Consider the following 14572-nt stretch of genomic DNA (forward strand, 5'->3'; position numbering starts at 1 on the left):
CTGGAAATATTAGACCAAAAAATAGAGGGATTCGCAGAAACATTTCTTGCATATATTTAGCTGCAAAAATTGGATGTTTCCACTCGTCTTTGGTGGGAAAGAGATTCAAAAACAAGTGAGTTACCTAAATTATCTGAGCTTATTACATTTCTAAAAAATCATGCTAGAACTTTGCAGTCGTCAAAGTCATCTAATGTGTTTAATGCAAAAAAGGGTCAACCTATTCAAAAGGTGACTGCCTTAGTGTCAAATGTTAAAGGTCAAGATTTTAAATGTATTTGTTGTAAAAGTATCAATTTTCACAAGTTGTATAAATGTAATTCTTTCTTGAAAATGACTGTAAGTGAACGTCTTGAATTTGTTAAGAAACATAAATTATGGGTACTTTTCCGTTTTGCCGGCGCAAACGATAAAGTCGCCAATAATGGTTTAACTGATGCCAGACGAAATATCTTCGCTGGTAACCTTTTACACCTCAGTTTCAAAACAAGTTGAAGCCATTTCTTATCAGATTGTTTCTTTCAATACTGGCATATAGAATTTTTACACGATATTTAAATTTTATCCCCTAAGGCAATTCACGGTAATAAGTCAATTAGTTCGAAGTCAATTAGAACGCAATTACACCGCTCATCCGAAGGCGAAATCAAGTGTTAAATTCATCAATTCTAATGAGAATGCACCAGCGAAGTAAAGCACTGCGGTTTTACATAATTTCTGAGTAAGCTATTCGTACGAATTGAAATAATTCTTGCATTTAAACTTGTATTCCAAATTAAGATTTAACTTGAAATTAATGTAGATAATTACTGAGCGAATTAGATTTTAGTAGCGTAGTTTATGTGAGATGAGATAACTTGGGGTCACATGATACGAACAAGCGAATCAGGATTTTGAACCATGAAATCATAGTAAATTCTTAAATTAATGTCTTTTTACAAATTTATTGTCTTTATTTATTGGCTTTTTACAAAATTTTAAACCATATTAAAATGTTTATGGCTTCAAAATAAAAAAAAAAATTCTTAGAATTAACATTTTTTATGTGTATACTGTATGTTGTCGCCAACATACAGTATACACATAAGTCTGCTCGCCAACATAAGTCTGCTTGGCGAGATTTGCGCCGGCAAAACGGAAAAGTACCAAATTATGCTTTAATTGCTTGGGTTTTAATCCGACTCATACTGCAAAGAACTGTCGTTCAGAATTCAGCTGTTCAAAATGCATGAAAAAACACCATAGTTTACTGCATTTTCCCAATCAAGACATTTCGCATTCACCTGCTACTATAGCGAGTTGTGTAGGGAAGGAGGAAGCACCGGCTAATAATTCTGACCCCCCTTTAGTAGACAACTCGGAGCTGAACGCTGAAGCCAGATGTTTTGAAATGTTATCTAATTGCAACCAAATAAACAATTCGGGATTTATTGGTTCGTCTGTAACTGCTTCACAAGTGATTTCGAAGGAGGTATTACTATCTACTGCTATTATTTATGTTAAAGATTCTTGCGGGAATTTTATTGCTTGTCGAGCTTTACTTGACTGCGAAAGTCAGTGTTCGTGTTTCACCTATGATTTCGCTAATAGGCTTGGAATAAAAGGGAGTAAAATTAACATATCAATTTCATGTTTAAATGGAAAAGCTCTATCAGTAAAATCCAAGCTTACTGCTGTGATATCAAACAAGCGTGATTACCACCGTGCTCTCGAATTCTTTGTTGTACCTAAAATTAATGATTTGGTACCAGTGAATTATTTTAAATTTTCATTTTCACAGCTTCCGCAAAAGATCAAACTAGCGGATCCTCATTTTAACAAGCCCCAGAAAATAGATGCCTTGTTAGGTGCAGAATGCTTCTATGAACTACTGAAGGCTGATCAAATTCATCCACGAAATTCTAATTTAACTCTTCAAAATTCCGTATTTGGATACATTGCTACCGGTGTAAATGTTGGTTCAAATTCAGGCAATACAATTCAGTGCGGATTTATGAAAGTCGAAGAAGACTTAAATTCACTAATCAAGTCCTTTTGGGAAATTGAGGCTGTTACAGAATCTCTCAAACTCAAAAATAAAGAAGTAGTAGAATGTGAGGAGCATTTTAGAAAAACTCATCAGAGAGATATTGAGGGTAGATATGTAGTGACGCTACCATTAAGGCAAGATGTTCATTTGGGTGATTCTTCGCAATTAGCCACCAAACGGTTAAATAATTTGTGGAAGAGACTAGACAAAACCCCTGACATGTCTAGGATGTATTGTGAGTTCATGAGTGAATATGAAGCGTTAGGGCATATGCAAAAAATGCAGAGTGTGACGGAAACTCCTAAATACATAATGCCTCATCATGGTGTTTATAAGGCAGACAGCAGTACAACTAAGTTACGAGTGGTATTCGACGCATCGGCTCCTTCATCGTCTGGTTTTTCATTAAACGACTGTTTGATGAATGGAGGTGTAGTTCAAGATGACCTATTTGCTATCTTGCTACAATTTAGAAAACACAAGGTCGCTTTCACTGCTGATATATGCAAGATGTATCGGCAGATTCGTATAGATCCTGAGCAACGAAAACTTCAATGCATACTCTGGAAAAATACGTTGAATGATGCATCTAAACTTTATCAATTACTTACGTAACATATGGAACAAAATCTGCGCCTTTTTTAGCAACAAGAGTGTTGAAACAGATAGCCTTAGATGAAAAGGATAAGTATCCATTGGCTTCTAAAACGACACTCAACGATTTTTATGTTGATGACATTTTGTCTGGTGCAGAAGATGTCACCTCTGCTGTAGAATTGCAGCGGCAGTTAATGGACATGCTACAATCTGCGAAAATTGAATTGCACAAGTGGTGCTCAAACGAAAAAATTCTTTTAGAACAAGTTCCATTCGAAAAACAAGAGTATCGTTTTGGAGAATCTTCACAAAGCACCGTAAAGACTCTGGGTTTAAGATGGAATCCAGAAGAAGACTCTTTTAGTTTTACTGTGTCTAGTTCGTCAAAAATCTGTACAAAACGCACGGTTTTGGCAGATATTGCTAAACTGTTTGATCCTTTAGGTTTCCTAGGGCCTGTAATCATGCGTGCTAAGATATTCCTGCAAAGGCTGTGGCTTTTACATCTAGAGTGGGATGGTCCACTTCCTTTCAAAGAGCAACAAGAATGGGAGACATTTCAAAAGGCCCTACCAGAGTTGAAACAAATCAAAGTCCCTCGTTGCACTCTAATAGAATCAATTAAAGAAACTGAGCTCCACTGTTTTGCTGATGCTTCAAAGTTTGGATATGGTGGAGTAATTTACTTGCGCTGTGTCTCTAAAATTGGCGAAGTTAAAGTGACTTTACTTTGCAGCAAATCTCGAGTATCGCCTATCAAGGTAATAACCATTCCTTGTCTGGAGTTGTGTGCAGCAGAGCTCCTTTCCAAACTTGTGTGTAAGGTAATAACATCTTTGAGTTTATATGTTGACAAAGTTATTCTGTACACAGATTCAACAATTGTGTTAGCTTGGATTGCTACATCTCCTCATCTTCTAAAAGTGTTTGTGTCAAATAGAGTAGCTCGGATCCAAGAGCTAACTAAGGATTTCTGCTGGCAACATGTCAGAACTGCAGACAATCCCGCTGACCTAATTTCTCGCGGTCTGAGACCGGAAATTATTGCTGACAACTCTTTGTGGTTTCAAGGACCAAATTTTCTGCATCAACAGGTCATTAATTATAGTGTTAATAATAACTTTGAAAATTCAAATGAGAACTATGTGCGCGAACTGAAACTTATTTCTAATGTAAATTTGACCGTAATTGTTAAAAATTCTCTTTTGGATTATGTTTTTAGTATTACTAATTGTTATGCTAAATTAATTAATGTTTTTGCTTATGTTTTAAGATTTATAAGAAATTGTAGATCCAAGGAAAAACAAGTAGGTCATCTGACAGTAGATGAGGTTTCGTTAAGCGAAAATAAATTACTTTCCTTAGTCCAATGTCAAAACTTTCCTGAAGAATTCAAGAACTTAAGTAAGAGAAGGGAAGTATGTAAAAATAGTCAGTTAAAATTTTTATGTCCCTTTTTAGATGAATCTCAAGTTATTAGAGTAGGTGGTAGACTGCAGGAAGCTAACTTACCCTTTAACACAAAGCACCCTGCTGTCCTGCCAAAAAATCATAAACTGACTCATTTAATTATGTTACACTACCATATTCGAAACTTTCATACTGGAGCACAAGCGCTCTTGCATAGTGTTAGGCAAAAATTTTGGCCGATAAGTGGGCGTAATCTTGCTAGAAAGATAGTAAGAGAATGTGTTACGTGTGCCAAAGTAAAACCAGTATTGCTGGATCAAAAGATGGGAAATTTACCATTAGAGAGACTGAATCCATCCTTTCCCTTTAACCATACTGGTGTTGACTTTTGTGGTCCTTTTGGTATAAAGTATACAACTCAGAAGAAGAGCGTAGTGCACAAGATTTATGTTGCAATTTTTGTTTGCCTCTTGACTCGTGCAGTCCACCTCGAGATCGTTTCAAATTTGTCTACAGAATCATTTATTGCTGCTTTGAAGCGATTTATTTCTAGAAGGGGTAAATGCGCAACCTTATTTAGCGATAACGCTCGAAATTTTGTTGGGGCTAGCAATGAATTGAAGCAACTCTACAATTTGTTGAAATACCCTGATGAATTCTTAACCAAATATCTGACATCTGAAAGAATTCATTGGAAGTTTATCCCTCCCAGGGCTCCTCACTTTGGAGGTATCTGGGAGGCAGGTGTTAAGTCGTTTAAGTTTTATCTTAAGCGTGCAGTTGGGAGATTGATTTTTACATTTGAGGAGTTTCTTACAATTTTGAACCAGATTGAAGGAATTTTAAATTCGCGTCCAATATCCCCTTTGTCAAATGACACCAATGATTTAGAAGCTCTTACACCTGCACACTTTCTAGTCGGGCGACCTTTAACATCAATAACAGAGCCTGATTTAACTGATTTTTCTGATAGTTCTTTAAAGCGCTGGCAGCGCACTACTAAAGTAACGCAATATTTGTGGAAAAGATGGCAAAATGATTACATCAGTCATTTACAGCAACGATTTAAGTGGTATTTCTCTAAGGATAACGTTAAAAAGGGCACTATAGTTTTAGTAAAGGAAGACAACATGCCCACTTCGACTTGGTTACTGGGTAAAGTAGAAGAGGTAATTTATGGTAAGGATAAAAAGGTTAGAGTTTGTATTGTAAAAACCAAGTCAGATTTTTTAAAAAGACCAATAACTAAATTAGCTGTACTACCAGTAGATGTTACATAATTTCATGTATATTTCCTGAGTTCAAAAAATTGTTATATATATGCATTGTATTTTAATTTAGATGTTGTGCATTTCATGTTCTGTGGTTAATTATGTTTATTGCTTTTGTTCATGTGTATCAATTTAAATTTTCTGATATATGATTTGGACTATATGGTGATTTAAAACTGTTTAATTTCAGTCATTGTTAACTATGTAACAAATGCCCAACCCGGGCTGTATGTTAAGGCAGAAGTGATCTGGCAACCACGATGGGAAAAAACGACAACGTGGTGAGCTAGCGGCCATGATTATTGTGCTTGATTGCGTGATGGGAGGTGCACCTATGCGATGGCAAGAGTGTCCATCCGAACATAAGTTAAAAGAAATAAAGCTACAGTCCATTAAAGCTTAGTGTTTGTGTTTCATGAGTATGTTTATTCTCGAACACAACTGTTGCCACTCAAAGTAAAACTAAAGGGAAAAAAAATACTACACTTGTTGAATGTATATATAGGAACAATGCTATACTTAACAGTCATAGTAGGTGGAAGGCTTACCAGCGGCCGAGCGGTAAAAGACGCTGAACACTGATAGTTCAGTCCGAGTTTCGAATCCCGCAAATGAGCTGCCTGCATGGGCGTTTTCGTGGTTTTCCCCATGTGTAACGTGTATACAAACCAGTTTCCCTTAGAACGTCCTCCACGAAGGCATCCCTCTCTTTAGGCAGATAGCCCTCGTGTGCTTTGCCATAATTGAATAATAATCCAATCCAATCCATAGTAGGTGGTATATTATTAGACATATTCTTATCCTCTACAGTATGAGCAGTTTTAGAACTAGAATTAATGTTAGCAACACCAGCTATACTAGGAGAAGCAGAATTTTCACTAGAATTAACTATGTTAGAATTAGTGCAATCAGAATCTATAGGAGTAACTACACTAAAATCAACACAGTTAGTATCATTTGCATTAGCAGTAGCAAAATTAATAGGTACATCAGATGCAGTATTATTAAGATCAACTTTTAAACATTCAAATTTATTTGCCAGGGGCAAATTAGCTTTAACTGATTTCCTACGTTTCGCAGTTTTTATAGGTTTAACTAATAAACTATGACAATTACAGTCAGTATTTTTACACTTATTATCAACACTACATCTAGACCTGGGCAGTTTGCCTCTATTTAAAACTAAAGGCTCATACTTAACTTTGAGTATCCATACACATTCCGTTTGAGCAGCGATAGTTTGCTTGTGTTCATGGCGGAGCTTTTTCACCTGTATGGCTAGATTTACAGGTGATTTATCCATTTGGAGCTAAGTAGCGTAGACTTATCTGAAGTCGTGTAAATCTTCATAACTTCAGTTTTAGCATCAAGTTGAGCAGCCAGAGATGATAGAATCTCTAAAACATTATCCACACATGCACAGTCTGATGTATCAAAGTCGGAAAAATTCAGACGCAAAAGGTCATTTACAGTTTTGTTGGAGAGTTGTTCACATTCCACGAGACACTTCAGAGTGTGTTCTGCCTTTCAGTGATGTCATTCGCTACTAGTTAAAGCTTGCTATTTTATGACTGTACATATTAATTGCCTGTTAATCTATGTTGGTCATATTAGCCAAAGAGCCAACTATGCGTTACATATCTCTGTGCAGCTTTAGCTGATTATTTAACTTATTAGTTTAGTTTTCAGTTTTCTACTTTTGAGTTAAAGCCATAAGTGCTGGCTATTTGTATGCCCAAGTCGGGCAATCTTTGAATATATTTGAATTAAAATAAAAGGGTATTTTAATCCTTCTTCTGTTGTTACTTACCCAGAAGAACTTAATAGTCGCATCACAGTTCTAGTAGGTTCTAGCATTGAAGTAACTTTAATTTAGCTAGAACACTAAAAAGTGTTACATATATTTTTATTTTCTTTGCAGTGAGGAGGCATCCTTAATTCAATACTTGATGGTTTATTGAATTTCCTAAATAATAACATTAAAACTGTGTGGAAGAAAATGTGTTGTTGTAATGATTTCAAACTGAATAATTTATGTTCTTAAAAAATGCCCATATTACAGGAAGTGTGGAAAAGACCTTGTAGTTTATTGAAAGTGACTTAAATATAATCAAGATTTTTTATTACTCACTCATATGAGAATGAGTAATTCAGATTATTTCATTTTTATTTTGAAGAACATGTGCATCTGAATTATTTTAAATTACAAAATGTATATTAATGCTCTTAGGAACTTTTGTTAAATAATTCAAGAAGCTAAATAAATATAAGTAATTATTGGTAATTTTCTTGGAGTGTTTATGATGCTATTAGAGTAAATAAAAGATTCTGTGACAGATTAAGTAAATTTGCTTTTTAAAATTCTGCGTTTTCAAAATACTCTTGTATTTATTATTACATAGAATTGATAGTTGTCTTGGAAATAATTCTTGATGGGATAATTTTTGTAGTTTTATTTTTGAAAATTTTATCAGAAATAGCAGTTATATCATCAGAAGAAGCTAAAAATCTTTAGTATATTACCTTTTATAAGTTTTTGCATTTGTATATTTTATATTATAAATATCTGCAAAATCTTCCCTCTCCTGTCTCATTTTATAGATTCCAGCAATTCTTAATATGCTTGGTATTTCTAATATTGGAAACGCAGAAACTTTGAAAGAAATAGAGCTACATAATGATAAGAACATTTTGAACTTACAGGTAAAATGCTTTTTCTTCTCTGATATGTGCTTGATGATAATTATTGGTTCTACTTTCGAATGCATCCTCATTTGTAATATTTGTTTATGCCAGTTACTTTGCACAAGAACAGCTTATTATTATAAGCATAATGTTTTCATGCACTTTGCACTTTCTTTGGCAGGAGGCATTTTATGTTTTATTTATTTCAGTTATTTTAAATGAAACTTGTTACATTTGTAAAGGCGTAATTTCAGTTATTTTAAATGAAACTTGTTACATTTGTAAAGGCATAATTTCAGTTATTTTAAATGAAACTTGTTACATTTGTAAAGGCGTAATTTTAAATATTTAAAGTAAATGAATTTCATTAAAATAAGGTGCATTTATATGTAAAGATACTATGTCAAGTTTTTTGAAGACTTAATATGAGAATACCTGTTTCTCTCAGAGGAAGGTATAATTCATATTATATTAAACCTTAAAATTGTAAAAATTGTATTGTAGAGTTTACTATGAGGGCTAACTAAAAAGTATCTGACCTTTTGCCAGGAAAATTGTATCATATATGTGATGGGATTGGGGGGAGCAAAATGGTGTACAGCATGTGGGTGGCCGAAATAAGCTCATGACAAAAGGTGGTTAAATTTACTGGGTGCCTATATTTCTGTAAAAAGGCATCCAGTTTAAATTAGCATGTGGGCAGCCAAGGTCTAGGATCGGTACTGTGTTCATCTCTGCCATTACGTTTTACATTATCTCTTCTCTGCGCACTAGGTGCAATATTTCAATGTTGTGTTCAATTTTGGAAACAACCAGAAGTCATAAGGAGCCATGCCTGAAAAGCAGGGAGGTTGGTGAATGACAGAAATTTCATGTTTTGCCAAGCAAGTCTTGATCAAGTACAATGAATGGGCTGGAACATTCTCATGATGCAACTCCTAGTTTTTTGCCATCCAAAGTTCTGTCTGGTTGTTTGCACCAAATTGCATCATGGATGTAATGGTTTCGTGGTTTAATAAGGCACCATTTACAAGACAAAACAAACATTTATTAAAAATAGCGTTCAAAGCATAATAGTAAACTCAGAGCAGTATGTCGCTCCTACAGCATAGCAAAATCTAATACTTTCCTCTTCTGAGGCTAACATGCAACTCTCCTAAAATACAATAACCCCTCCTTGGAGAAGAGGCTACATGCACCAAGCACACTTTGTTGATTGCCAAACAGTCGCCAGATACTACAATCGAGTTGGTGTTCTACTGGTGCGTATTTGTGAAGCAAATCCATGTCTCTCAAACAACACAGCATCACCTTGTTTTTCCTTCACCTGACGTGTTTTTCTAGCCTTCAAAATTTGAGATGCTTTTATTGCGATGACTAGGCTTTTATTTCTGAGTCATACGCATACAATTATGACTCATCTTCAGTCATCAGGGTGTTCATAAGTACTCAGGATCGTGCTAGTAAGTCCAGCAGGTACTGGGCAACCTCCAGACAGAGTTGTTTCTATTCTGTTGACAGCAGCTTGGGCACAATTTTTTCAGTCACTTTACACATGTTGAAATCAGCATGCGAAATTATGGGTGCAAAATCTATATTGATTCTAACCTCTTTGGCATTCTCTCTTACAATCAAATGACAATCTCCTGTTACCAGAGTTTCCATCCTCTCAACAATGCTGGTCACTCTCCACTGATGTGTGCCATTTGAAATCAGTTGAACCAATACTTATTGTGTTATCCCCATAGCATTATCTCTAAACACCTACTGAATCTTACAAATTGTTTCACTTGGAGAATCACTAAGTTTTTGACAAAATTTTATCAGCACGTTCAGTCATTTTGAGAGCAATAAAAAACTCGATGAATGTGCATAACAGCATCCAGCTGGGTAGGTGGTAAGCAGGCAGCAACTTGCACATTTAAACGTGGAGAAAAAATTATGTGCATTATTTATGTCTGTTGTCTCTATTACTGTAATAACTCAAGGAAATAAGTTTAAATGAAGTGCAGCAATGTGTAATATGTAGTATGCTGTATTAGGAAGTAATGTGGTGTACATATCAATTTTTTTTGATTAAATACCCTTTTGTTTATGTGACATAAGATCCGATCTTACAGAAGTTGATTAATTGAGAGTCTTCTATGAAATGTGTTGCTGGATTATGGATGGGAATATGGAACAACTGCTTGCAAATATGGAACATGATTATAAAAAGGTTAATGAAAAATAAATCTGAAATTAAAGGAAAATATGATAAAATCTAAAAACAATTTTCTGAACTCCAAAATACAAAATAACAAATAACAGACACCTAAAATGTTATTTAGAAACTTTACTTGTTTTAGATTAATTTAATATTGTGCATTATAAATTGGCTTTCAGATTATTTATTTACTTCTGCACAGTGGTGCCTCCCTAGCATCACTACTTTTAGCGGGAATATTCAATGTTGGATACTTTGTAGACAGACCTGGTACAAATGTGATCTTTTGTGAAGTGTTTCTAGTGGACAGTACTTTATGACTTTCACCTAATTATTAAATCGTTTTCAGTTAATTATATTCAAATTTATTAGCTGCATTATATATGTGCTTACATTATTATTACTAATAAACATATAAATGTAACCAATAAATATGTCCATCGTATATATCTGGGTGCTTTCTGATTATCCACATTATGACAAAAAATCCAACTCAGTAATGATGTTATGAATTGGTGAAAAACATTTGTTTGGATATCTTTACAACTCTTAAAAATTGTTGCATTCATAAATAGTAATGGAAAAAAAGCATTTTATAAGAAGCAAAATTTTTACAGGGAAAGAAAAAATTCTTTGTCGCTGATATTTGCATTTCAGCAGCTAGTGGATAATTGTCCAGAAATCCCTTCAGAACAGTATTTCTTTTATTTGCTGAATCTTCCGCACATGTGATATATTTGCATGCCCAGATTGGCTGTTGTAATGTGTATGTTTGAAAATATGCCAAAAGTACTGCAGGTCTACAAAATATTGAATCTGTAGGAGGGGGCAGATAATCAAAAAGTACCTTTATTTGCTATGTAATTTTACATGACTTTCTATATTTCTTCATTAAGTACATTACACATGATACTTTTATTATTATTATTTTTAATAAAAGTAAAGGTATTTAATTAAGGTAAAGTGGGTTTACTGTTTAAATATAATGTTCAGTTCTTTTTAATGATAGCTATAGATTAGCTGTAGAGTTTTAATTTTTAAAATTATTTGATAGGATTTTGTTTTTTAATTAGCTTGTTAATTTTAATTATTATACTGTTTTCTGATAACATTCAAGAACTGAACATTTTTAATCGGTGTTCACTTATATATTTATTGTTTTTAAGTGTAGAATTAAAACTGAATAAATACTTATGTATGTGTTCATTTCGTATGTATACATAAAAAGAGAATAACCAAAATGTAATATAAATACATTCAAATCATGCAAAATTATTGTGCATATATACATGTATTATTTTTAGAGAGCTGGTTTATGTTTAGAAACCTTGTGCCTTTGTTTGGAAAATTCTCATACTTCTCAAGAGTTGCATTGTGCTCTTAAAATTACGTTAACTGCTCTTCTTCAAGCATATTATCATTGCAAAGTAAGTTTTACTGTCTATTATGGGTTCTAGTCATATTTTCATAATTTAGTTATTATTTATCCCTGTCTGCATTTGAAATGACCAACTGCTAGATATCCAAGCACCAATCTAAGATATATGATGGGGCCATAGAATATGATTTGTTAAGCCTGTATATATGAATGTATCCAGAGAATATTAATTATGTTAATTTAAGGTTGTAATTATATCTCAACTTATATTTTAAAACAGTTTTGCACTAAAACAGACCAAATGTAAGTTTATGTATGCTATTTTCCAGTCTGTACTTTTTTTTTTAGTAAAATATAGTATATCCTTACAATAAGTTCTTTCTGAATGTTTCATGCTCAAATAAAACACAGAGCAGTGCATAAATTCATTTCTACACTAACCGTGGTCATTCCCACATTATCTTAAGAGTTTTGGCATATGAGACTTGGAATTATGCCAGTGTGGTGTGATTCATTGGCAATGGTCAATGGATTTCATTGCCAATGGTCAAAACTCTCCATCTGGGCTGTCTCATCTCTGAGAATGCTGCCAGGGCAGTGACTGAATTACATCTATAAGGAAGGAGAAATTCTGTCCCAATTTTGCTGAAGAACACCCCGAGGGAGGGATCCAGGGTTCTCCCACTCCTGTTTCCCTAGCATTAAACCTCTTGAAGGGATTTTTTAGCTCAACAGTATTTTAAGTGCCTGCACTGCACAAAGGTATTGATATTGTTGCTTGCATATGGATCATAATAAATTGAATGCACAAGTCCGATGAAAAGTGATTAAAATTTATTCTTATCCCAAGAATAAATACAAAATGCTTAAATTTCCTCACAATATTACAGTATCTCACAGTAGTTATCTTCTAAACTACTAAAACATTCAACAGTACTTAATCAATAAAGCTAATCCGATTTCACCGCAAATTTGCTACAGTCAACAACAGCAGTAAGTAAACAAACTGAATTGAGATGTTTTCCTCCCGCTTTTATAAGCTTTTTAAACAGCACAAGAATATTCTGGTATTTTCTTGATTTTTCCTGGAAAGCAAAAGCGTACAATTACGAGATATCTATTTATTAAATGTGCGTGCTCCTGTATTTTTCCCCATAGCTTTCTCTTCAAATAAGTCACATGTTGCATTGCATGAGAATATAAAACAATTTTAATAACAATTCTATTAAAAATAGCAAACTAAATAAATACAGAATTTGTAGCAATATCATTTATAAGCATCGATACCTTCTCCTAAATGTCCAGGCCCAGAATTATGGCATTTGGCTCCCCTACTATCAAGCCATCATAGCAACATTTTAAAGCTTGTTTTTATAGTTGTGTTAAATATTAGATAGTATTTAATAATAATATGTTTCATGTAATGATAACACATCTTAGATTTTTTATTTTATTCTTATTCAGTATTGCAAGAGTGAAAGCAATTGCATAATTAATCTCCTTCATTTCTTCAATTCTCTTTGATAAGAGATCCTTTTTCTTCTCTCTCTCTCTTTTTTTAATGGTGGTTTTTTAAAAATTCTTTAAAGTCCTTAATTTCTAAATAAGATCATGAAACATATGTTTAAGATGTATTATTCATAGTTATATATTTCAAGTTTGTATGTAGAAATTAAACTGAAGTTTACTGCATTTGCTTAAATTTCATTAGACCAGAGAAAAATTTGAAATTTTTAAAGTTTATGTTATTAAGGAAATGGGGGAAAAATTTTGTTCCATATTTTATTGCAAACTTACACACATTATTATTACATATTTGAAATGCTATATTTTACAGAATGATTTTTTAATTGCGGAAGAAAATGTGGAAAAGTGTAATAAATATATTAAATATACATAAGATTAATTAGGAGAGTGTGATCAACAAACATTTAATTGTTCAAGTTCATTGGAAGACAAAACTATTTTAAATATGCATACTTGTTTGAATCATAAAAAAACATTATGTTGTGTTTTTAAATAAAGCCATGCAGTTTATTTCATAGCTAAATCGCAGAATTTGAGTGGCATATTTTCACAACCTCTAGCAATTTTGTACTGTTGAGTTAAATGTTGCATTTTTTAATGCCATCATAGAGAACCCATATTCTATTTACTGTGCTACGGCTGAATTTATAGTTGCGATTGAAATACTGTGTATCTCTATACATGGTATAAATGATCCATGCTTTCATAATACTTTGATTGCTAATACTGTATTACAGTATAAACGCTTCCCCAAACTGGGTTTTAATATATTGCATGCATGGCAGAACCTCATTTTGTAAAGATCATTTTCAGGCGCAAAATTATGTTAGGTATAGTTCAAATTAAGAAACTATGTATAATGTAAATAAGCCTAAGTATTATTTTAATTAAAATGGGAAAATGAAACAGAAGTTAATTGAAAAGGATTTTTATTACTACTTAATAAGTAGGCTTATGATACAATTACTTTCTAAAAAATCACCTTTTTAAAAGGTGATTGGTGATTTTTACTTGGGATAATGACTGATGCAACTCTTGGAAGTTTCACAGATAGATGCACATAGTTTTTTTAATGCCTCTCATAAAGTGTCCTCTTCTTTCTTTATTTGATCTATCTCCATTGCAAAAATTAGACAAATCCTGTGCTCTTTTTCAGCTTCATTTGACTTTTTAAAAAGTCTTTTATCTTCCCTATTACTGCTTTCAGTATTGGCTAATGTTATAAGATCATGCAGTTGTTCATTTGTCATTTCTTGGCTAATTCTTTGACTTCTCATTCTTCCATATCTGAAAATCCTTCACCTCTTACAGTTGCAGCATTTTTTATTGAAACTTGAACAATGTTTCATTGAAATATCTAAAGTATTATGTGAAGTTATGAGCCAAAGTATCATCTGAAGTTTCTGATGCTAAATTCAGTCTTTTCTTCACTCTCCCGTGTTTGATTTTTTGCTTGATTTGTTAATAAT

The 14572-nt window shown here is 33.2% G+C and overlaps 1 protein-coding gene across 2 annotated transcripts in view; it reads left to right on the plus strand.

Annotated features, from left to right (window-relative positions):
- LOC118196935 (uncharacterized) overlaps positions 1-14572 on the plus strand; it is a 126838-nt gene that overhangs the window by 19586 nt on the left and 92680 nt on the right. For both annotated transcript variants that reach the window (XM_085814724.1, XM_085814723.1), the window contains 2 exons: positions 7909-8010; positions 11503-11625. In XM_085814724.1, coding sequence (XP_085670850.1) covers positions 7927-8010; positions 11503-11625 — 207 coding nt within the window. In that variant the 5' untranslated portion in view covers positions 7909-7926. The remainder of the gene's footprint in view (positions 1-7908; positions 8011-11502; positions 11626-14572) is intronic.

This window comes from Stegodyphus dumicola, chromosome 4 (assembly GCF_044657685.1).
Source record: "Stegodyphus dumicola isolate Sdum_Otavi_A_Nest chromosome 4, ASM4465768v1".
Lineage (NCBI taxonomy): Eukaryota > Metazoa > Arthropoda > Arachnida > Araneae > Eresidae > Stegodyphus > Stegodyphus dumicola.